Genomic DNA, 17,576 nt, shown 5'->3' on the forward strand with positions numbered 1-17,576 from the left:
AATGCTGTTGCAACTGACAGATGATTGTAATGACGGCCCTATTGCTGGCATTACAGTGGCATTAATAAAGGTAAACGTGTAACTTTTAGCCAAATTTCATATATATATATATACCTATGCATATTTTAGCCATAATTTAATATCTATATTATTGTGCTGGTGTGTTTCCCTGCAGAAAGACACTCCCCTCTGACTGTATTTTGCTTTTGTTCCACTGTTTATGTTGATGTTCATCAGGGCAGAGGGACAGATGATTGAACAGTTTATGAATGACGGCTGGAGATTAAAGTAGAATAAAGATTGATGGACAAGGAGGTTAATTATGACAAATTCACCCCATTATCTTAACCGTCGTGAATCACTAATGCAGAAATACGGTCATGGAAATGTTTTGGAATTGAATTGGTAAAAAGGAGCGGGAACTTTGTTAAATCTACTGTACACACACTTATCCCATCCACCAACAACTTACATTAAATTCAGAAATTGCAAGTATTAGGGTGTGGCAACTGTCAAATGTTTAATATTAAATGAAAATACCTAAATACAGAAAATAAACATCAAAAAATACATTTTTGAAACTTTCAGCTGTTAGAAAACATCTATTAATCTGTTTTGTCAGTCGAACAATAAAATTACAGTAAGAAACATACAGCTTTGTTGGTAATGTCCTTCAGATGCCCTTTTCTTCCTCAAGATACAAAAAAAATCTTCCCATGCTACATACGCTGGTCTCTTCCCTTAAACGTTGCAAAATGTTGTCTAGAACTGATATTTTTCCTACATTTTCCTTAGAACAAACTAGTATGACACAGGATGAAGCCTTATGTAAGTTCAGTTCACACCATGACTAAAAGGGATGACTATTGACTACACAGCTCAACTGTTCAAGAAATACCTCTCTATTATCAGGTTATGAAATCTCCATAACAAGGCCCACAGGCTACAATGATAGAAGAGATGTAGTTTATTGCCTAATTATGCTCCGTCGTATGATGGTGCACCAAAAATAGATCTACGAGCTCACAACGTGTTGCATCTGCTACACATTGTGAGCTTGATTTGGGGTTTAGGAGTGTTAACAACTCTAATACAATGTTATTTTTGTGGTATGGATGTATGTCCAAGCAACTTTTAGTATGTCATTGCCTTCAATCCAGGAAAATATTAAAAAGGAAAGAGCAATGTTTTGCATCTTCAAAAGGTAAATTTTTACAGCAAATGAACATACTCTCGAAACCCACATTTATGGTTATGTAAAAAATATTAGGGATGAAATACAACTTCAACAATTAGCACTGCATCTGCATTGTTCAATGTCAAGTGGACAATGTGTTTTTTGATGTGAACATTTGATTTGATGCACTTGCTAAACATTTTATGCTGCTTTGTTGGTCATATGGGAAACACCTGTGTTCCTTCTATTAGGTTAGTCTACTACAACCTTTGTCTATATTGGCAGCAAAAGCGGACCTTCATTTTCAATTTAACACAGGATTGGGAAATAATGTTTTGGTCAACTCAGCGACTGGTGGATTAGTGATACATTTGAAAAGCCTAGTACTTAAAAGCCAAATAAAAAATGGTAGTACAAATACAATGTACAAAACGTATTTTGTGATACTGTCTATAACTGGTCCTTTTTCATTATGAATTTAAGGGATTGGAATTTAAGTTATTATAATACAATTACATGGTACGTCAAAACAAAATATTCCTATTCTAAACCTCAAATAAAGAATAAAGGGATCTGGTAGATGGAACCATCAAAACTACTAAGTAACAAAATCTCCTGAAACAAAAGTTCCAATATGCACCATGAAGATGGAACAATATTCAGTGTTCAAAAATGTATCAGTCAAATAATACATTCATAATGGATGTTCTGGGTTTTTTTGTTTTTATTTGCTACATCAGAGTGCAACACAAAACGTAGCTCATCATACTTCAAAATGAGCCTAGCTCAACAGTTTAGCTGTGGCGAGTAAGAAACAAAGAGAAGTTTGGAATTCTGAGATTAAATAATGCCATTCCATAATTCCTGAATTTATTCCCAGACTCAGACAGAAATTCTGAGTTTAATCTCAGAACTCCAATAACATTTTCAAGTGGCCCTAATCCTCTTCCGTACAAAGTGAAACTGAAGATATTCAAGTATGTTTTCCAATTAAAAAAAAGGAAGCAAGAAAACTGACAAAACAAAGACGGTGCAGGCATTTTAGGATATCCTGGCCTTACATCACAGCTTACACAAGCAGCCAGTGTCAATCAACAAAGCCTCGATATTGTTGTACGTCTACAAATTCCTTTTTACAATCTACACTGCATTTTGTTTAGACATTTTCAAATGAAAATGCATTACTACTAAAGCTGAAGTCCAGGATTCCTGCCCACAACCTGCGGCAGCAAGAAAATTACGCTACTGAGCCTTTGCTCATGTGATTTCAGTCGGTCTTTTATTTGCATCTGTCACAGCCAAGAGATGATGTGAACAAGCAGAGTTCACAGTTTTTGTCCTAATCCTATCCATTAAAAATTGTAATCTCTCCAACAATGGTAAAGATGCCAAATGGTCCAAATGACTAAAATAACTATCTGAAATGGAGAACATCACATATTGAAGCTTCATTGTTGTTGTATTGTTGGTCAAGTACATTTGCCCATACCTGGAATTTGTCCTCTGCATTTAACTCATCCTAACGATTAGTAGCCGTGGGCAGCTATTGAACAGCACCCAACCCATGGAGCAGTGTCCTGCTCAAACACACTTCGACACGAAGCCAGGAGGAGCTGGGGATTGCGCCGCATCCTCAGAAACCTTTAGAAGTAAATTTTGTGTAACAAACTAACAATCTAAACCAAAATCAATCTTTTCTCTAGGGACTATTTTTGCACTTGGTTTTTAAAACATGTTTCACACTTAAATATGCATTAAAACGCAACAATAACACAACTTTGACCAAAAAAATATTTTCATGTAGGCTACTAACATTATGGAATCTAATGGATTCTTTGCAAATCAAACAAACCACGGTATGCTTTGGAAAATGGTCGTCATACTCAATGGACTATGCCAGACCACCAGGGTATGACATGAACCAAGTTTTACAAGGTTTCTCCTTGATCTTGTTAACCACACTAACCCTGGCATCCTAATTTTAGGCAAATTCTGTAAAGAAAAACCAAAACAATAAAAAACCTTAAAGATAGCTCACAACACGCCACATCACAACATGTTGTGAGCTTGTAGCAAAAATAGCCCATCTACAAGCTAACAACGCAATACAACGTGTTATGAGCTTGCTATCTAGATCTGCTATTTTCAATGAATGTTCGCCTATTCTTCCATAGGGTTCATATGGTTAATCATATCTCAGGCCAGGTCTCAGCTAGTGTACGTAAATGTTTTTCATCGTAGTCTTTATGCACTTAGTGGAGAAGGTTGGAACTTTCAACTAGGTTGGGGGGTGACCGTAACTTAGTGGGTAGAGAGGCCGTCTGGTAATCAGAATGTCTCCCGTCTACCTCAAGGGCCACCCAGTATTTGTGTCGAAGTGCCCCTGAGCAAGACACTTAAGCCCTAACAGCCCATTCCACCCCCCGGCGCCTCTGAGCAGTCATCAGCTGGGTGAAGCTGAAACAGAATTTCCCATGGGATTAATAAAGGTCTGCCTTCTCTACCTGGCAATGCTGGCCACAACCCAATCACAATGTAATAGTGTACAGATGTTTTTCAGGTGTTAGTGATTAAACATGTAGATCATGTTTGGGGTAGGGCCAGCAGTGTAACCTAGTTGAAAGTTTCAACCTGTAGAGGCCACTGCAACACAAGTTTCCCAAATTATGTGACTTGGGGTGAGGTTACTCTTAAAATATCAATAACTGAAAAACAGGCCTGTCTGCTTCATAAAACCATTACCAACTTAGGGACACAGAGCCTTATACAGGATTTATATTATCTCACTTTGATTTCTATAATGCCTTGTTATCAGTTCATACAGACATTTACACCATTTGTTGGGTAGCCTAAGGCAGCAATTGTATTCTTTTTTTCTTTCTTTTTTACCAATATGATCTTCAGCGTCTTGATGTTGCCCGGCCTGACCTCCTTTTGTTTGTTGCTTTGGCCTTCCCTGTACTGGCCTTCTCTGGTACTGCACTCATTTCCGGTACAACAGTCTTCTCTGGTACAGCAACCTCCTCTGGTACAACAGAAGCTTCTTGAATCTGCTGTTCTGTGGCCTCTTCAACAGCCTCCACTGGTTGTGACTGTGGCTCTTCACACAGTTCAGATGAACTCTCCCAAGCTACACAATCCTGGGACACTGCCTGCTCCATTGTGGTGAGAGGGTCAAAGGCTGGGTGTGTGGAGCTGGAACTTGTTGTAGCAGTGGTGCTGATACTCTGTGGCATTGAGGTGGTTGCTGGTTTCTTTTTTCTCTGACGGTCTTTTGGTAGCCTCACTCGGGTGATGTCGATAGTAGGCTGCATGAACTGATTATTACTCTTTACATCAACCTCACTGGAGTCGGTGATGATGTGGTTGTCACTTCCATCCAAGTCTGTTGTGGTGGTGTCTGATACAGAGCTGAGGTGGTCTTCAGAGGCAATGGTGGCTATAGTGGACTCTGATGAAACCTTTTCTGCTGTGGCCCGTTGGTTATGCAGGCTTCTGTACTTCTGTTAAGTGAAAGAGAGTACAAATGTCTTTTTGCACGTAAATATAATATAATAGAATAACAACTTGATGTACAGTACATAAATGCATGTTGTGGCATATGCACACGTGCATTGAGAGATCTGGTATGAGACATTACATTAATTGAATCAACAAAAATAATTTTACCCAACCCCAAAAAGGCATGTACTATAGCAGCTTCTCAAAACAATTAAAAAAAGGACCAAGAACATCTATATTCTATATAATAAGACTTTGCAATAACAACAAAGAAACACATGGGGGAACGTGGGGGAAACTTATAACCCCTACTGGCCCTATTTGAAAATCAAGTTAATAATGTCTTAAAGACTAACCTTGAGGTTTTCGAAATGCTTTAAGGACTTGCAGTGCGAGTGTAGACCCGAAGATTGAAAATGATAGAACCTTTTGCAGAGGTGACAAAGGAAGCCAGCCACTGGAATTAAAAAACTAGACCCTGATGGAAAGAGGTTCATAGAATTACATTTCAAACACTTTTGATAACAATAATAAGTAACGTAAAAGGGTGTTTATGAGAAAGGAATGGAATGTCAAAAAAACACAAAGGCCTATAAAACTGCAAGATATCAGAATAATCCCAAAGCTGACTTTATTCAGAGTGAATAGTTGCAATCTGGGAACTCACCATATTCAGTGTCAGTGTCATATTCCTCATCACTGGCCATGTCCTCCAGGTCCCCATCTGTCTGAGATGACCAGCCACCCTACAAGGACAAAACATACAGCTAAATGAGATGGACAGTAAATCCATTGAGGGCCTAACATTTTGAGCTTAAAATGAATGAAAAGGTGCAGTATATATGACAGGAAAAACTATGCTCGACCTGTCTGGTGGAGCTGCTTTGGATTCTATCATTCCTCTGTCCTTCCTCTTGTTCCACTTCACTGCCCTCTTCTTCCTCAACCAAATATTCCAGTGAGGCTACAGAAGACTGCTCAGCCAAGTCATCTTCCTGAAGTTAGTGAAGACGTACTTCAAACATGAACAGACATACATACCTCCTCCACCCTGATTGTGCAACAGGGATATACATCTATAAATTCCAGGAATCTCTGTATGTCAATTATGTCTATCTGTGTGTATGTCTGTCCTTAACATAGCTCGATTACTGTCCATCTGATCGTATTCACACTTGGCGGGTGTATTGCTGAGAACCCTTAAGCCCATAGTGTTGAGTGTGAAGTCGATCAGATGAGGGGTTCTCCAGAACAGATCATGCCCTGGCCTGAACGGGCTTCAAGGTGTTTTGTTAGCATTAATAAAATAATTATTAAACATGGAAAAACAAACTCAAGTGAGCAGTGCTTTACTTTGTGTTCCTTGTTACAATGGTGGTCGAGGACATTACTGGTGGCACCCCGATGCTGTAGGCCTGGTCCTTTTTCTCTGTAGGTAATTCACAGTAGGCACACAAGTTAAGAGTGACGACATGAGGGCTCAACTTCCCAAAATGTAACCGTTTAGAAAATCCAGCCGATGAAACTTCCATAGATATTAAACATTTTCTACATTCATTTCATTAACTTTCACAAGTAAAGGGTGAAACAATGTGAGCACTTGTCTTGCATTTACCAGCTAAATTAGAACATGACAGTAAACCACAACAAAAGTAAACAGAAAGAGCACACATCTAGGGCAGACATCAATCAAGCTGTATTGACTTTAAAACTAAACATGTTAGGATACTGATATACCTACAAAATGCAGTCAATTGGCAAATGATATATGAATTGCTGCCCTTTTTGCATTATACTTAAGCAATAAGACACAAGAGGGAGTGCTTTATAATGGTTATTGGCACGGGTGCGCTCCAACATAGGCACGACGTGAAGCGGAGTGCCGTCGCCTTGCATAACTATGATAAAGCATGGCCTTGACTGTTTTATTGCTTTTATGCAACAGCAATGCACTGTGATTAAATATTTGTATTTGAATATGGGTTAGTACAGTAGTGTTCAATTTCGCTAAATTGGGTTGCTTTCAGCCCTCCGCAATCCTAAATTGTTTGCCGTTGTTTGCCGATGCTATAGGCAACTTAACGCCAGCTGGCCCGGTCCACAATGTATCACAGAATGATACTTTTACTAATGATTTACTGGTGTATTGTGGTTATTGGCATAGCTCCAAATGCCTGCTTTGCCAATCACAATGTGCAGTTGGTAGTAGCTGTTGTATAATGTATGTTGTTGTACATTTGTCTTTTGACAGGTCATTCTCAAAACATACTGAAGATCTATCAATCTTGGGGTGTCAGGCAAATGTTGTCTTCAAATGAGATTAAGTATGTGTGTATGACACCAACCCATCTTTGCATGCTCCCCGCAGAGACTCCTGGACCTGAGGCAACAGTGTGACCAGGCAGGTATTGCTCATGTGCTGGATCTCCATCATCCTCTGTTGGTGGGACAAGCCAATCATATGTTCCTGAAAATTCTTTACACAAACATAGAAGGAAAGAACAAAAGAACCTCGAGGTTAAGACGTGCTTGCTTGAGCTCAAACTGCAAAGAACCCACATCAACTTGTCCTCGTCTTTCTCGGCCTAAACGCACGCACGCACACAAATCTGTCTAATTTCAGGCACATAAGACCATATTTAACAACAGACGCAGCTAAACTCTTCATGCATGCTATGGTTTTCTCACACATCACATACTGCTTCACAACCTGGTCACAGACAAATCAAACAACTCTCAAACCCATAGAATCACTTTACAAACAGGCATTAAAAACACTTGATCAAAAACCCAACCGTTACCACCATTGCCGTATAGTTCAAAAGTATAATTTATTTAATTTTGATGGCTTTAAACATTTTGCAGATGCTTGTCTCATTTTTAAGGTTTTAAATGGGCTTGCACCTCCACCACTAAAACAGTTCATAGAGCGAAGAGAAAGTGGTGACCGAACAACAAGGGCAACTACCAGAGGAGACTGTGAGGTACCATTCAGACAGAGTGTGTTTGGTAAAACAGTCTTCTCTGTTAGAGCCTCCCATCACTGGAACAGTCTTCCTACCGAAGTAAGAGAGACCACCAACTATCTAACTTTCAAATTCAACCTCAAAAGATGGCTTAAAGCTAACCAAATTTGTAATCATGAGTAAATTTAGGACCCATTAATCACTGTCTTCTCATATTTTACTGTATTGTTTTGTCTGTACTACGTCTGCTTGTTTGTATTGTTGACAATGTCTCTTTTTGTATCGATAATTATACCACTTTTTTAACAGCCTGCTCAGGGACTACAGATGAAAATTAGCCAACTCTGGCTAACTCTGGCTCATTTACATGGACGTGAATAACTGACATGTTGATTAATGTGCATTGTCCCTGTTAAATAAATAAATAAATAAAAAATAAATAAAAAATAGCAGCCTCTCCAGGAATTTGTGATCGCAAAGATCAATTCAAATTCAACCAAAGTGTGCAATAATTGCATGATTTCTATTCATGGACAAAATATTACCCAAACACTAGAATACAGAAAATAAATCTGTTCCTAGTTTGAATTGTAGATTAGAGCAGGAAGATCCACACACCAGCCAATTAACACATTGGGTGCCAAAACCGTATATATACGGTTTTGCGCATACTAACGTTGAGTGCCAAAACCGTATATATACGGTTTTTGAAAAAAAAAAAAAAAAATTACTTTTTTTTTTTTTTAATTTAATTTTTTTTTTCCTTCACAGCAACAGGAAATATCACTCCTACAAGATTTAGACTCCAATCCACCTCCTGGTTAACTTATGACTTCAAAAACCTGTATCTCGGCTCCTGTGCACTTTTTTTTTTTACAATGTTAATTTAACTATTTTCAACTGGCTGCAACTATGGAATGGATTTCCGAATGTTTTAAATTTTTTCCCCCCGATTGTACGAGACCTGTATGTGTGTAATGAGGGGATCACCGTGAGGACAGTGATCACTGAAAATATTTTGTGACTACTTGAAAAAGGTTCAAAATGTTTAAAAAGTCCTGGCACTCAAAGTATAATATTTTAATAAACCTCTGGCACCCAATGTGTTAAGAGGATTTTATTTAATGCAATGACGTAACATTTTGAGCAACAAGCTCTTCCTCAGACTTCTTGTATAGACAGAACGTCGCCATATTAAATCCCCATAGCCCCCATTACAAAACCTTTTACGACCGCTATTCAGCCTGAGTCCTCTTGCTTGTTGTTTGAAAAGTCACGTCATAGCATTAAATTTAATCCTCTTAATGGCCGCTATTTGGTGTGCTGATCTTTCTGCTCTAATCAAGGTATATTTTTGATTCAGCACCCATTTTATTGGACATTGGGGTGTGCATGTGATATTTACAAAAATCATAGCTGTTTGAAAATATACCTGTCACGGGGCAGTCACACTGATACATATGACTGCTTTCTGTAATATGCAAGAAGTAATAGATTTAAACTTGTGTATTGAAAGTAATGAGTAATGAGTTTATTTAAAATGTCATTGGATTGTGTTATCATCCCAAGTTGTATTTGAGTTTAATCATAAAACATCTTTGTGAGTGTTTAGATTACTCTTATGTTATTGGGAAGGTGTAGAAGACCTAATTGATAGCTAATTAGAGAATGAGGTAGGATCCACTCCCATAAAAAGGAGGCTGCAGGTACAGCAACTCAGTAAGACTTAGGCTGGAACACAGGTAACATCCCTGAGGGAGAGCTGCAGGGCCCTTTCTGAAAGGGTATAGCCTGCCAGAGTTGTTTTGTTTGCTTAGCGTTTGCCTTTAAGAGTTTATTTTTTATTCAAATTGTATTGAAGTTTAAGTTATTTTTGCACTGTATATATTTGTGCAAGGACTGTTAGTGCTCTTTTTGGAGAATAAATACACAGAAGAATTGCATTCCTGGACTTATTACAATAAGTAACTATTACAATACCATTATCATCATGTGCAATATTTCCCATCCCCAGATGTCATCAAGATCGGAAGATTAAATCAAATTAGAATCTGTTTATTGGCCAGGTATGTAAACATTATTATATATTCAGGGTTCCCACACATTTTTACCAATGAATTTCCAAAACTTTTCCAAGACTTTTCCAGAATATTTAACCCAATTTCCAGGCCTGTATAACATTATTATATATAACATTCAGCGCAATAATGAGTCTCTTACTCTTATGTGCAATGCCCAAAGACAGGCAGTGTAGCAAAAATAACTGAACTAAAAAATTGACTAACTACGCATCACGCTGCAGCACGTTGTGAGCTTGTATATCTGTTATTTTTGTCACGTCCAGTATACATTAGGCTGCAATCACGCAGCCCGTTCGGAAAGAAAATACATATTTTGTGTAATGTTATAGATGTTTTGGAAAGAAATTGCCAAAAACAATGCATAGCCAAATATTTTTCCAGGACCCTTGATAAATTCCAGGACCCTAGACAAATTCCAAATCTTTTCCAGGACTGGAAAAAGATTTTTCTAATTTCAAAATATTTCCAGGAATTTCATGACCGTGGGGACCCTGTATATTATTGTATTAAAGTACATCTCAGCAGTTGTGTGTATGTTCAACCTACCTGCTGGTTGTGACAGGTAATACTGCAGAGGTAGCAGTGGAATTTCTTAGCTTCCTCAACAGTCTTCTCCATGGCTTCCTCGACAGTCTTCTCCTTGGCTTCCTCGACAGTCTTCTCCTTGGCTTCCTCGACAGTCTTCTCCTTGGCTTCCTCGACAGTCTTCTCCTTGGCTTCCTCAATAGTCTTCTCCTTGGCTTCCTCAATAGTCTTCACCTTGGCTTCCTCAACAGTCTTCTCCTTGGCTTCCTCAATAGTCTTCTCCTTGGCTTCCTCATTAGTCTTCTCCTTGGCTTCCTCAATAGTCTTCTCCTTGGCTTCCTCAATAGCCTCCTCCTTGACATCCTCAACAGCCTCCTCCTTGACATCCTCAGCAGTCACCTCCATCATGTCATCCTCCTGGCTATCTTGTGACGCTAGTGAGGCATCTTTGTCCTCTGGTGCCTCCTCCAAGTCTATTATATTGCTTTCCACGTTCTGCTTATCAGATGGTGACCGGCCTGTCACACCAGTGTCTTTCAGCTGTTGCAAGACAATATGAACATTGTCAACTTAAACTTATCCAGTGCGCAATACATTTGTTCCTCTTATAAATTATCACATACTGCATGCACACGTTGAGCCTAGAAAGCCCAGTGTGGTTTGTTGACTTCTACCTCAGCAGTTCTGCTCTCCTCAAGCTCCTCCCCAACATCAGATACTGCCATGGACCCCCCTGCTTCGATAAGGATGCAGTCTGGAGATAGAGCCAACCATAGACACACAATTAGATGCAACATTACGTCATCAACGATGACAGTCTGCCATCTTACCTTCGTATTGTTTACAATCGCCACTTATGAGCAGCAATAAATGTTTCACCTGTGAAGCACAGTGTTTACGAAAATGACCAAAGTGACAGGATGGCATACTTTCCAATCATCAGTATAGAGGATAGATTTGTTTTCAGCCCTGTGTGGGTCTCATGGTTTAAAGCAAAATAAAATCTCTCGACTGAAAACATTTTTGCCAGGCTAAAGGCGGTTACACACCGGCGAATATGCGAATATACGCAAAATTCAGACTCGTTCCGAATAATTAAAAGACGCTTTTTCGCTTCGCTTTTTCGCTCCATGTACGCTTGCATTGACTTTATAAGTTATTTTTTTTTAAACGTATTATTCGCATGAAAAAATCGCCCCGGTGTGTAAGGACCTTTAGTTGTGAAATCACAGACTTCACACACAAACAGATGCTCTTCTAGATGGCTAGACTCCTGCAGAGCTACCGTGTACAAGCCCGGAGACACGGACACAAGGGCAGCACATAGACAAAATCAAAAAAACATGTAACTACTATTGCCTACTGTAAGCCTACTGTTTGCGTGTGTTCTTACCATCAGATGGGCTTTCCTCTGTAGCATTGTTATATTGAGATATGAGAATTACGTCATCAGTCCCAATGTTGGTCTTTTCAGAGGACTCCTCTATCCTGCACAGTGGAAGATAAATTAGACAAAGAAGAGTGGGCAAAGCCATGAATGTTTACGTTCAGTCATAATCATGTCTAATTATTATTTGACTGACATATTATTTGATTAATCCCATCCGAATACATAGGATTAAAGGAAAATCAAATGAAGAAAACTAATGGTAGTCATGAGGGCCATACCCATCGGTCTTCTGCTTCTTGACCACAGGCTCCTCTGTTGGCTCTGCAGATGCCTCTGTAGCATTGTTATACTGAGATATGAGAACTATGTCATCATCAGACCCAATGTTGGTCTTTTCAGAGGACTCCTCTATCCTGCACAGTGGAAGATAAATTAGACAAAGATGAGTGGACAAAGCCATGAATGTTTACGTTCAGTCATAATCATGTCTACGGTAATTATTATTTGACTGACATATTATTTGATTAATCCCATCCGAATACATAGGATAAAAGGACAATCAAATGAAGAAAACAAATGGTAGTCATGAGGGCCATACCCATCGGTCTTCTGCTTCTTGACCACAGGCTCCTCTGTTGGCTCTGCAGATGCCTGTGTGCGTTCCTCTGTGCTTGACGGTACTCCATCTGTAGGTTACATACAACCATCAATGCATTTTCACATACTCGTCTAACACAAGGGGATAAGATATAGGTGCCATATATTCCAGCCAAAAGACATTATTTTCTCTCCCAGTACCAGTGTGCTTTAAAAGTGAACATGGGCAAACTGAAACGCGACAAGTCATGTTTAGTCCTGAGGTACCCAACTCTGAAAATGTCAACAAACGACGACTGAGTGTGCCTCTGCCATACCTGTTGCACCCTCCGCCACGGTGTCATTGGTAGCACTGGTTGCAGGTTGGCCATCTGTATTTCCAGCTGTCCTCTGCTCACTATCCCTCTTCCTGTCTGCTGCCTGCCAAGCAGACACGAAGTCAGCAGGGTGAGCAGGCTATACACAAAGAGACAGATACAAAAGGATTATGGGTATATCAACAATGACTTGGCTAGTTTACACACATTTGGCATCACTGATGGCCACATTTATCTGTGATCCACCAATTCTTGTAAGGTATTAGGTCCCCTTGGCACTAAGCCATGACTTGAACTAATTATGTTATTCAGAGGGCCCCTCAAAAGTGATGTTCACAACATTTGTCAAGTGTAATTTCAAAGCAGCTTCTACTGCACAAAACAAGTGCTCCCTCCGAGCATCTTAGGCAATCACAGCGATTGGGGTTGAGAATAGCATACACACGGTTGTAACAGAGAGTTGCAAATCCGATCATCACTGTAAGGTGGAAACTTTTCAGGAAATGGGAAAAAAAGAACCTGTGTTCCAAAGGATCCAATGTAGTTATTATTTAGTAGTCGCAAGCTCTTGTTACTGCTTTTCATTGGTTAAATATTTATGAAACCCACAGACAGACTTAACTACTTTCACAATAAAAAAAATAGTGAAAACAGCAGATCTACAAGCGCACAACTTATACGATGCCACGTGTTGTGAGCTTGTAGATCGGCTATTTTCGCTACGACAAAAAAAAAACTAAATGTTGAAATATGGAGATACAGGGTGTCTGTTCAGCAAACAAAATGTAGGTGGAACAATGGGGGAAATACTGTTATCTATTGAATGGACTGAGCAAAACTTTAATGATCTTTCAGCAATTACCGTAGCATTGGGGGCCGGGGGTTGTGGGTTGGTGTTATTAGGGTAGTAGCGGCCACCACGGGGGTGGAAGTGTTGTCGAGCAGGTGGGAAACCCATCATAGGGGGCTTGAGGGCCACACCCATGCTACCCATGGGAACTGGTCCCAGAATGGAGTTCCGGGGCCCTGCAGCATAGAACTGACGGTACTGCTGTCCAGCCACCGCAAAGCCCCGCATGCTACCTGGATGGTGGACCGAGGAGGGGAGACGTTGATTAAAATCAAATAAAAGTGGATACAAGGACAGGAAGAACGACAGCAGAAAATAACATTCGTTTTATGGTTGTAAATACATTGGCTTGTAATATGAGCAAGACCTGCCGCTCATATAATGCATTTAGCATCAGTTATGCATTTAAAAAAAACATTGATTATGTTTTGGAGTTCTACAACAATTGGTTCTGATCAAGCAATCTTATTGGCGAGAGCCACATTATTTGCCACAACATAACAGGGCTGCACGATTATGACTATGCTGATAACCCAGATTGTTTTTGCTGAATATTGTAATCATAATTATTCAATGTCCAAAATGTTTTTTTTTTGAAGGAAAATATGATTTTATACAATATTTAAAGCCTTTGTTAATTGTAATTATCACTGCCTTCTCTTTGGCCAAACATTATGTAATGGCCTCTGTGGTTTTATTGTGCCTCTGTGAGCTTGATGGATAGATAGATCCACACTACATTCTGGTTGTGAAATGGTTGAGGAGCCGAGGGCAAGGTGCAACAGCTGACAGAAATTAATGAATGAATGTATGAATTAATTGCCTGCAATATATCAGCTAGGAATTACCCACTTAAACCCTATATACACTTACTTGACTGGGACTCCCCCAGGGCTCTATACTTAATCCGCTTGTTTTTTCCCCCTCTACACCAAATCTCTTCACCGAAAATAACCGATCTATAAGCGGCGCGTTATGAGCTGAGCTGGTAGATCTGCTATTTTCGTCAAATGTTTGCCGGCCCTAGAATAGGGACGCTAGGTTTCATGGGGTTAAATGTTAAACAGAGCAGAAATAACCCTTCATCAAACCCTAATATATCAGTGTTTTATTCACAATATAAAATCAAATGGGGGGCATGTCTGGGCCTGTCACAAAGTTGCGAAGCAATAATACACATATATCTGAAGGACTTTTGTACCACTTAAACGGTGCAGCTCGGTCATAAAAGAAAATCGGTTTTCCAGATCACCAAAATCATCTGTTATAATCATAACTTAGTTATAAAGTGTCTTTATACAGTCACTGACTACGTTATAGTAGTTAATAATGTGCGCTGTGCGGTTCCATGCATTATGACCAGCACTTATAATACTTCATAAACCTTGTTATAAGTTGTCATACATGGTAAACATTTATAACAAGTGTTATGAAGCCTTAAAAGTGCATTACAATGCATTATAAATACGATTATGATGCATTATAGACCTGATCTTTAAGTTAAAGTGTTATCTTTTTCCATTATTACTAGGAGCACTTCCAGCCATACCTTGCATGCGTTGCATCATTATGGCCCCCTGTAGCATGTGGTGGTTCGGGCCGATGATGGTAGTCTGGGTAGCCTGGCACAGGTTGACCATCCTTTGTGCAGGGGGAGCCTGTGGAGCCATGGCCCTACACCACAAGCATACAGGTGAATTTGCTTTTTTTCCAGCAACTATTAAATGTTCAGAGAAAATAGCTCAAATGGTGGGCAATTAACTATACTGTACATACAAAATAAACAATATGGTAACTTGTTGCGACTGTCAAATCAGTGGTTCTCAATGTGGGGTCCAGAGACTCCCAGGACCAGGGGTCCTTGAGGGGGTTCCAGGGGGTCCCCACTCCCCAGCTAAACGCTTTATAGGCCTGAGTGTACAATTGGAACCAAATGGCTCCAAATTAACTTTAAAAAATAAATAAACAAAAAAACAACAAACAAACAAATAAATGTCAGTGGCCTAATGCATTTCAAACTGGGGGGGTCCTTAATCACTGTGTTAAATGACCTCTTTCTAACAACAATGTCCTGATTGGGCCTAGCCTTAACTGATCCCCGGTGTGGGAGTTCATGATCTTACCGCTGTGCCTGGACCTGGTGATGGTGGTGTTGATGGGGATGGGGATGGGGAACATGGTGCTGTGGCGGAGGCTGTGGCGGCGGAGGAGGAGGCGGCTGTTGCTGGAAGAGATGCTGGAGCTGCCGCAGGTGTTGCTGGAACTGTTGCTGCTGTTGATGCTGCTGCTGCTGGTGCTGGTGAAGCTGGTGTGGATTGAACATCCTGCTGTTGTTATAACAACGACAGTGTCAGATCCGAGGAGCAGTCCGGACACCTGTTCTTCAGCGTGAGGTTCTATAGATCAGGGTGGGGGGAAAAAAGCAATACGGTGCTTGAAAATCTGCTCCGATCAATTATGTCTCATCTTGTGCAGATGAGAACGTTAAAAAACAGTGCGCGTCCATCCCATTCATACAACAGGTCCGTCATATCAGTGGGAAGCCGCTGTCTGATAACAACACAAATTGTGTTGGCAACTACTCGACGATAGCAAAGTTTAGCTGGTCAACACGAGAACATTTTCACAATGTTCCTCTTCGCTTAAGGAAACGTTAGTTATAGAATCGGTCGTCTTTGCAGTGCTGCTGGCTGCAATCAATGAACACACTCACATACATATTCCACAACAGAACATGATGAACACATGTAGCTGATCGCATGTCGTCTTCAAAATAAAATGCATTCTGTTACTGACACTGACTGTCCCAACATGGATAGATCCCGTACAGTGAAACCTCACTGAAAATTAATACATTAATTCGTAATTCACTTTATAATTATTATTATTATTGGTAGTAGTAGTATTATTAACATATTAATAGATGCATTCTTTGAATTATAGCTGCAGCTGTAGTTATTCTTCCAATAAACTATGCCCTTCATGAATATTTAACACCATATATTTTAGATAAATCTATTATTCATTTACTTATCCAGTATATTTTACACCATCCTTTAACGTTAACTTACTTGGATTTCGATAAGGTGTGTTTTGTAAACAGGGGTTTTAGTAGTAAGTTTTCTCCTGGATGTCTCATTGTGTGTCACTGTGGCTAACATGACCTGCTGCTGCACTTGCCATGCTAAGTTTAGCCGACTGTGGCTAACAACATTTAGCAACACAAATGCTTTAAAAAACCCTGGTAAAAGGGTAGCAATAATAAAGTTGCACAACTTTACACAATTAACCTGTGCTACTTACAGTTAAGAGGTCCTAATTTCCAACCAGGAAACCGAAACGCGCACGGAATAAAATACCGTTGTGTTGTATGGATGACAACAACACAGACTAGATTAAAGTAGGTTGGTTCCCCCGGCCAGTCTCGCTGCACTACTAGCAGTGTTGCCAGATTCTGCGAGAGACACAAGCAACCAGGTCTAGGAAAACAAGCCCAAAAGAAGCGACTACAAGCTGTATAAGCTTGTAGTCGCTTGTAGATCTACAAGCTCACAACGCATTGCTATAAGACGCGTTGTGAGCTTGTAGATCTGCTTTTTTTTTTTTTTTTTTACATTTCTAACAACTCAAATCTTGTATGGTAGGCTATGGGCCGGGGGTCCCTGGAACTAAATATTTTCAGATAAGTGTCCGCGGACGAATACACATTAATTTGGGAGACTGGGAGTCCTTAACATGAATATGTTTGAGAACCACTGGTTGCAAGGGTTGCAACTCGCAACTACCAATAATTTACAAGCAACTTTACATAAAAACAAGCCCAACGTCGCTTATAATAAGCGGACATGGCAACACTAACTACTAGATAATCTAACCTCGCGTCGAGAAGCGTCACTGGTTTCTATTTACTGCTCAGTACTCATATCTGATTCTGGTCTAAAGCCAGCCTACTGTATCCGGTAACTGGCACACTTAATAGTGGATTTACGCACACAGGCCATGTCCGTATCCGGTCTAGACCCGGATCTATAGCCTATAAGGTAAATTGATCCCAGACTACACTTGATTCGAGGAACTGAAGGAACGGAAGAATGATAGACAGCGTCCCCGACCAATACAAAAAATGAATACGTTTAGTGACGTTTAGACACCAACTAAACTTTAAAAAAATA

The 17,576-nt window shown here is 39.9% G+C and overlaps 1 protein-coding gene across 2 annotated transcripts; it reads right to left on the reverse strand.

Moving 5' to 3' along the window:
• Positions 1–507: 507 nt before the first annotated feature.
• Positions 508–16,819, reverse strand: ciz1a (cdkn1a interacting zinc finger protein 1a). 2 transcript variants are annotated; one of them, XM_080418924.1, is made up of 16 exons: positions 16,708–16,819; positions 15,528–15,800; positions 14,954–15,078; positions 13,417–13,637; positions 12,555–12,693; positions 12,239–12,326; positions 11,919–12,053; positions 11,644–11,738; positions 10,925–11,004; positions 10,272–10,790; positions 7,024–7,154; positions 6,032–6,107; positions 5,545–5,673; positions 5,346–5,424; positions 5,035–5,156; positions 508–4,680 (listed from the first exon to the last, which is right to left on the reverse strand). In XM_080418924.1, the coding sequence occupies exons 2-16, from the start codon at positions 15,725–15,727 to the stop codon at positions 4,078–4,080; spliced, it is 2,742 nt and encodes a 913-aa protein (XP_080275050.1). In that variant the 5' UTR covers positions 15,728–15,800; positions 16,708–16,819; the 3' UTR covers positions 508–4,077. The 2 variants fall into 2 exon arrangements, with proteins under 2 accessions (XP_080275050.1, XP_080275051.1); XM_080418925.1 differs by lacking the exon at positions 16,708–16,819 and adding an exon at positions 16,476–16,599.
• Positions 16,820–17,576: the final 757 nt, after the last annotated feature.

The sequence above is a fragment of the Gymnoscopelus braueri genome (genome assembly GCF_963280865.1).
Source record: "Gymnoscopelus braueri genome assembly, chromosome: 22".
NCBI classification, from domain to species: Eukaryota; Metazoa; Chordata; class Actinopteri; order Myctophiformes; family Myctophidae; genus Gymnoscopelus; species Gymnoscopelus braueri.

Coding starts and splice junctions, on each gene's coding strand:
- ciz1a (XM_080418924.1), bottom strand. CDS start 15,727: ATGTTCAATCCACACCAGCTTCACCAGCACCAGCAGCAGCAGCATCAA. Junction 15,079..15,527: donor CACCAGGTCCAGGCACAGCG/GTAAGATCATGA, acceptor CTTGTGGTGTAG/GGCCATGGCTCCACAGGCTC. Junction 13,638..14,953: donor AATGATGCAACGCATGCAAG/GTATGGCTGGAA, acceptor TCCACCATCCAG/GTAGCATGCGGGGCTTTGCG.